This window comes from Mirounga angustirostris, unplaced genomic scaffold (assembly GCF_029215605.1).
Source record: "Mirounga angustirostris isolate CCGP_5_RB_7025 unplaced genomic scaffold, mMirAng1.0.hap1 SCAF_12, whole genome shotgun sequence".
Taxonomy (NCBI): domain Eukaryota; kingdom Metazoa; phylum Chordata; class Mammalia; order Carnivora; family Phocidae; genus Mirounga; species Mirounga angustirostris.
In genome coordinates, this window is record NW_026991720.1 from 29446676 (window position 1) to 29454016 (window position 7341).

General features: G+C 39.0%; 1 protein-coding gene across 4 annotated transcripts in view; it reads right to left on the bottom strand.

Moving 5' to 3' along the window:
- Positions 1–5448, bottom strand: part of ING3 (inhibitor of growth family member 3) — a 30032-nt gene extending 24584 nt beyond the window's left edge. The window contains exons 1-3 of one of the 4 annotated variants that reach the window (XR_010406407.1): positions 4434–4596; positions 4121–4192; positions 690–790 (exon numbers count right to left, since the gene is read on the bottom strand). Coding sequence is in view for 3 of the 4 variants with exons in the window: in XM_064575011.1 (XP_064431081.1) it covers positions 690–790; positions 4121–4192; positions 4434–4461 (201 nt within the window). In the remaining variant the exon portion in view is untranslated. Of the gene's footprint in view, positions 1–689; positions 791–4120; positions 4193–4433 lie in introns of all 4 variants that reach the window. The other 3 variants (XM_064575011.1, XM_064575013.1, XM_064575012.1) reach the window with 3 other exon arrangements.
- Between the last annotated feature and the right edge of the window lie 1893 nt (positions 5449–7341).

Consider the following 7341-nt stretch of genomic DNA (forward strand, 5'->3'; position numbering starts at 1 on the left):
AAAGAACCTGTCCAATGTCACACAGAAAAATGGCAGTCACAACCAAACCCAGGTCTTTTATGTAGTTCTTCCAATGTATCCCAAATACACTAGGTTATACATTTAAAGCAAACCTTGGGAAGAGATCTGATACTCATTCTAATCTGGAAGAGACCTGTAAGTACTATAAGACTAATCAAAATTCAAGGAATTCTGTATTTCTAGGCTCCATTCATATACAGATTTATAGTTTTAAACTAAAAGACTTTTTGTGATCCTTTCAACACTTAAGATTGTGTTCTTCTGTGATTCTACCAACTTAGGTACCTAGCAATATGTAAAATATGCTTCAAGGTCAGCTAATTCTCACCCCAGTTTGTGGCCAAAATTGGAAGACAATGTAATATCTGTGAAGACAAGGCAACCTTAATTAGCTGTAACCAGAATAAAATAAAAGAAAAAAATGGACTTTTTTTATGATTCTGTAATTCTCTAATAAAAGTTGATAATTTTTGAAACAAATTTTAAATTACCAAAATGATTAAAAATTCCTACATCTGAAGCTCTAAAACACAACAAATTATTTAAATCCTAAAGAGCCACTGATAACTTTCCCTCATTTTGATATCCAGAAAACAATTTCATTTTAAAATATCTTTCTCAGAGGACCCCAATATTTACTGATAGATCATCCAGAGTGTTGAACATACTTTTTTGATGGATGCCATTTGTTCTTCTCTCCACTCCGGTTTATTTTTCTTTGCATTCATAAAGAATTCACTGACTCTTTGTTCTAGTTGATCCATTGCATCTATGACATAATAAAAACATTTCATATTTAGATGACCAAATTCATACACTAAATATACATGCTTTGATTTGGGGAAAGAAAATATCTGACAACATACACTCTTTCACTTGGCCAATAACTTAAATATGTCATGCTTTGATTATGTAAATGCTTTAATTACTCTAGTTAAAAAAAAAAGTTACAATTTTCTCTGACAATTTATGTTTGTTGTTATGTCAAAATTTTTCCAGTAGTCAAAGTAGTCAACAACATATATAGGTTCTATACCATAGTATTTCAATAGTACAGCCTTTGGGTCAAAAGCTAATGGTATTAAATCAGCCAAATGTACCAAAGCACAATTTCTTATTAAGAGTACTACTAGATGAAATAAGTCAAACAGAGAAAGACATGTATCATATGATCTCACTGATATGAGGAATTCTTAATTGCAGGAAACAAACTGAGGGTTGCTGGAGTGGGGGATGGGGTGGGAGGGATGGGGTGACTGGGTGATAGACACTGGGGAGGGTATGTGCTCTGGTAAGCGCTGTGAATTGTGCAAGACTGTTGAATCTCAGATCTGTACCTCTGAAACAAATAATGCAATATATGTTAAGAAACAAAAAAAAGAAGAAGGTAGCGGGAGGGGAAGAATGAAGCAGGGGAAATCGGAGGGGGAGACGAACCATGAGAGACGATGGACTCTGAAAAACAAACTGAGGGTTCTAGAGGGGAGGGGGGTGGGAGGATGGGTTAGCCTGGTGGTGGGTATTGAGGAGGGCACATTCTGCATGGAGCACTGGGTGTTATGCACAAACAATGAATCATGGAACACTTCATCTAAAACTAATGATGTAATGTATGGGGATTAACATAAGAATTAAAAAAAAAAGTAAAAAAAAAAGAGTACTACTAGATAATCCTCACGTTTCTTTTAATAAGTAAAAAAAGATTTTAACCTCTCACTATATGGCATTTAGCACCCCATCATCTCGTATCATGACTGACAGTAGAAGGTACATCATTTGTTCACTTATACACTATATTATTTATTCTAGGTAAGTTTTTCCCTAAGTGTGTGCCAAGAATAGTCATCTCATTCCATGTCTGCTAAAAAAGGAAAAGTTAAAAAAAAAAAAAAGTGATTCTGTTGCTATGTAAGTGAGGGAAAACCTTTCGGAGATTTTTCACAGCAATAATATAATAGGTTTTTAAAGATTCTAAGAAGTCTTACAGTTAATTTTTAAAAAATTTTCCTTTGTTTAAATAAGCAATTTCTAACTTATTTTACAAAGAAGTCTCTTTTATTAATCCATAGTACCTATTAACTTTACAAAATTCTAATTATTATAAAATGTAAGTTTATAAAACCTCTCATTTATATAATCTAAGTACAAATCACAAGAGAATTTAAAATTTGTAATGATAATGAAGGAGAATAAAATAACAGTTACCCTTTATTGAATTTCTACTTTGTATCAGATACTATAAATTCTAATTTAACTGTGTTATTTTAAATCCTCAGATGATTTTCATTTTATAGACAATGAAAACCATGGTCAAGGTCAAAAAATAAGTCAGTAAAACTCTAATACAAACTCAGATCTATCTGACATCAAAACCTGTAGAAAACACTACTTTAGCATTTTTTTTAAAGATTTTATTTATTTATTTGACAGAGAAAGACACAGCGAGAGAGGGAACGCAAGCAGGGGGAGTGGGAGAGGGAGAAGCAGCTTCCCGCGGAGCAGGAAGCCTGATGCGGGGCTCGATCCCAGGACCCTGGGATCATGACCTGAGCTGAAGGCAGACGCTTAATGACTGAGCCACCCAGGCGCCCCTACTTTAGCATTCTGACTACATTAAAGTTAAAATGAATTTTGTGAGCAAGCTAAAGAAATACACAATTCAGACTTCTACACTACAATCCACTGAATAAAAGAAGGCTTCCATATCATATCAACTTGTATTAAGCATGGCCACATGAAACTGGCAAGAGGCTGAGAAATGTATATTCATGAACAATGGACATGGAAGTGCGTGGAGGGGTAGGGGGGTAGAGAAGCAAGAGGGAGAAAGGACAGGTCCTTAACTACCTCAAGGAATGCTGGTTCTCTGATGTCTTTCCATGATACCCCTTTCCTCCCAATCGTACCCCAAAACCCAGATCTTCCTCCACCTCTACTTTTCTAAGAAAAAAACCTGGCGCCTTGAGAAACATTTTATGTATATAGCCTAAACATAGCTGGAATAAATGGGACCAAGAAACATATTATCTGGGGATAGACCTCATGAAGGCCAGTCATTACTATCATTTAGACAATTTAATTAAGGAGTACCTACATCTAAACAAAGAGAGTAACATCCAGCCATAAGGGTACACCTAATTGTACATTTTAATTATGTACCGTATAATTCATTTCACACTCTTAATTTTTAATATAGTAGCTCTACAAGATAACTGGAACAGATATATTACATTCATTTCTTAAAGGGGAAGGTTTATGAAGTTCTTTCAGAGCATGGTGGACATATATTTGTACTCATTTTAAGTGTAATTTTGCTCTAAGTATATACCTTCTTATCTCCAAAGGCACTGACTCTTTACTTTCTTTGAACCATAAACCCCTTTTTAGAGACTTCACAGAAAAAATGATCAGATAAACCAAATAGCACTCTATGAAAGAACAAGGTTAATTTTGGGAAAAAGTAACCAGACTACCAAGCTATCACTGATAGAAGAAAAAGTCAAAATTTTTATTACAACAGATAAGGAGCTTTACAGTAAAATCTATTTCCCTCACTCATTTTGATTGAAAAAATATCATCCTGTTGACAAGTGAGAATGTATCCTATAATGTGTAACTTTTCAAAATGTGACATTCCAAGTTCACCAGGGTCACTAAAGAATCGCATATGATCTATGCTTCTGTATTTTCCGCTCTTGAAAATTTTTCAACAGAACGAACTTTAACAAAAGTATAAATGCTGAAATCTATGTTCCATACGTAAGGGCTCAAGTCAAAATCTTCTCAACATTTACACCGATGCGCATTAAGACATATATCTACGTTCTCACTGAAGGTACAGAAACTTTTATTGCAGAGTCTTGAATTCGAGAAAGGAACACATACACGTGCCCTAGTGCCTCCTTCTCTTGTAAAAGCAAGGAGAAAAGCAGCGTGGAAAGCAAGAGGCAAGATTCGGCACTGCCTTTTCTTTTTTACAACTCCTTATGCACTAGCCAGTGAGCCGGAGGAGAGTCAAATAGCAGAGGCGATGAAGTCGATGGCAAGTAAGTCTGGCACTGAACGCGCGCGGCCAAGACGGGCAAACGCGCCGACTTACTCTGCACCTGCAGGTCCATCTCGCGCATCTCCGTGAAGCGGTCCCGCAGGTCCATTGGAAGCTGCTCAATCACTGTCAAAGGGAGAGTCCGTCAGAGGGGCGGGGCCAACGGCGAAAGTACGCGCTTACGTCGCTGCGTGCGTGCGTCGGGGGGGTCGAAGGAGCCGGCAGCCCACAGCGAGGCTGCCAGTTACCGTGAGAAAGAAACATCCCCCGCCTCCCCCTCCCTCCCGCCATCCCGCCTGCCCGTCCACTCGCGCTCTTGCCCGCCCGCAGGTCCCACAGACGGCCCCCGCCAGCGCCGCCCACTCACTTTCCAGATAGTCCTCTAGGTACAACATCGCGGCCCTTAGAGCTGGGGGAACGAGGGGGTCCAGGGGTTTATTTGTGTCACTCGCTGTCGCCGGAGTTTTGTCCCTTCCAATATGGCGCCTCCGCTAGCAGCACCCGCTCAGCTTCGGCGGAAAAAAAAAAAAAAAGAAAGAAAAAAAAAACCACTTTGGCGCCTGACGGCGCTTGCCTCACTGCCGCCCGGAGCTGTCATTGGTTGGCTGAAGCAATGACGTAGGCCGACGGGAGGCCGCCCCCGCGCCTTTATGGGAAGTGTAGTTTCATTCCGTCCCAACAGCGATTAATATGCTTGACAGTTACCCACGTAGAAACTACAAAAACCAGTCGTCCTTGCGAACGTTGCGCAAGAGAATCTGAAATGCGGTGGCTCTGTTTATTTGTTGATTTTTGCACAGGGAAAGACGGGAGTTGTATGCGCCTGCAGAACACAACTAGGAACAACTTTTCACCTGTTCTTTACTGCTAGGATTCCATGCCCTGGCGTTTGTGAGTCATAGATTTCAGGTAGTGCTAAGCAAATAGAAAGTGTTCTGACGCTAGAATAATCAGCAAAGTTCGGGCGACTTGGATTGTTTAAAACAGAACTCTTTGATGGAATTTATCCTTAGTATCCACTGCTAAAAATATAAATGGGACGTCTGGTTGGCTTCCTTGTCACTAAAATAGTGTCACTAAGAATATGGGGTGAAGATGAATTTCCCATATTAAAAGATATAGAAATAGCCCTCGACAGCCTCTTACATATTTTATTTTGCGGTCTGTCTCATCGTTAATCGTAATGTAATTGAGCTATACGTAGAACCTGCACCCAGAAAAAAGAAGAAGAAGAAGAAGAAATAGCGAGAAAGCAGAAATAACGGATGAAGACTTAATATCTAATGAACTATCCTAACAATAACTTTAGATTACGTTAAGTTAATAGCCTGTATTGGCCGTCTACAGTCCTGCGCGGTGGTGTCTTTTTCTACCTTTTGACTCCTCCCCGAAAGTGCTCACCAGTGATATATTTAGTCCCTTCACTGCTCAGTTTTCTTTTTCTTAAAAATATTTGCACTCAGTAAAGGTTGCGTTGTCTTTTCCACCTGTCTTAGCTCTATTCGTTTTTCGGGAAAATTTGTCTTTGGTTCATAATTTAATGTTCTGTTGTTTTTTTTTTTTAACAACTTTTTATTTTTATTTATTTTTTTAAAATTTTATTTTATTATGTTATGTTAATCACCATACATTACATCATTAGTTTTTGATGTAGTGTTCCATGATTCATTGTTTGCGTATAACACCCAGTGCTCCATTCAGTATGTGCCCTCTTTAATACCCATCACCAGGCTAACCCATCCCCCCACACCCCCTCCCCTCTAGAACCCTCAGATTTTATTTATTTATTTGAGAGAGAGAGAATGAGAGAGAGCACATGAGAGGGGGGAGGGGCAGAGGGAGAAGCAGACTCCCTGCCAAGCAGGGAGCCCGATGTGGGACTCGATCCTGGGACTCCGGGATCATGACCTGAGCCTAAGGCAGTCGCCCAACCGACTGAGCCACCCAGGCGCCCTAAGCTATTGCATTTTTTTTTTTTAAGATTTTATTTATTTATTTGAGAGAGAGAATGAGAGAGAGCATGAGAGGGAGGAGGGTCAGAGGGAGAAGCAGACTCCCTGCCGAGCAGGGAGCCCAATGTGGGACTCGATCCCGGGCCTCCAGGATCATGACCTGAGCCGAAGGCAGTCGCTCAACCAACTGAGCCACCCAGGCGCCCTGGAGTTGAAACATTTTATGCATTTGAGTTTCCTCCTTTCCCCCTCTGTTACATTTTCTGGAGTTGAAACATTTTATGCATTTGAGTTTCCTCCTTTCCCCCTCTGTTACATTTTCTTACACTCAAGATTTTTTCCACTGCTTTTAATCAGGATACTTACCTGTCATATTGATGAATGGCAAAGGAAACTTACCTCAATTCTAATAATTACCTAGTTTACTTTCTGTACTTTCATCTAAAATCTAGTGCTTTCAGTCTTACTCCCTCTTACACTCCCTCCCTCCCTTCCTTTCTTCTGGCTGCCTTTAAGATCTCTTGGATATTTTTGCAGTTTCTCAGTGGTGAATCTAGGTATGTAGTCATTTCTTTCTTTCCTTCCTTCTTACCATTCAAAAAATGTCTAAACCATGCTTAGGATTTTAAAGGATTGCTGAATCTCAGGGTTAGTGTCCTGAAAAAATTGTAGAAAATTCTCAACCATTATCTCTTAGAACATCTATGGGACATCTCTAAGACTTTCTCACTTTATCCTCCTTTTCTTTTCTTTCTTTTTTTTTTTTTTTTGGCCTTTTATATGGTCCATCTCAATATTTTCAAATAACTTTATTTTTACAAATTCTATTTAGTTCTTTTTGAGCCATTTTCTAATTTCTTATACAAATTAAACGTAATATTAACATAATGTAAACATTAAATGGTCTATGTTCTGTGTCTGTTACATCCAAAACTGAAAGTTTTATGGGTCTTTTGTGCTGTTTGTTGTTTCTTCTAGCTTTTGCTCGTGGTGCCTGTTTCCTTGGCTGTTATGATTTTGGATTCTGCACTTAAGTTTCTGGGGTTGTAACTGTCAGGATTCTCTAAGGCCAGAGTTAAAATTGAGTTTTCCTAGACAGTATTAGAATTTGCTTCTGCAAGTTGCATGGAGGCACCATTAACCCTACGACCAGATTAAATTTTCCACTTAAAGTGTTTGGACTGCACAGATGGATTTCTTTTGGCCTCAGATCCAAGTGGCTTGGATTTGATTTTCAGAGGACATTCTCAGAAGAGACTTTTTCTTCCTTTCCCAGATTCCAAGGTCAAGTCAGCCATGTTTCTTTATTGACTTGTGCATCAA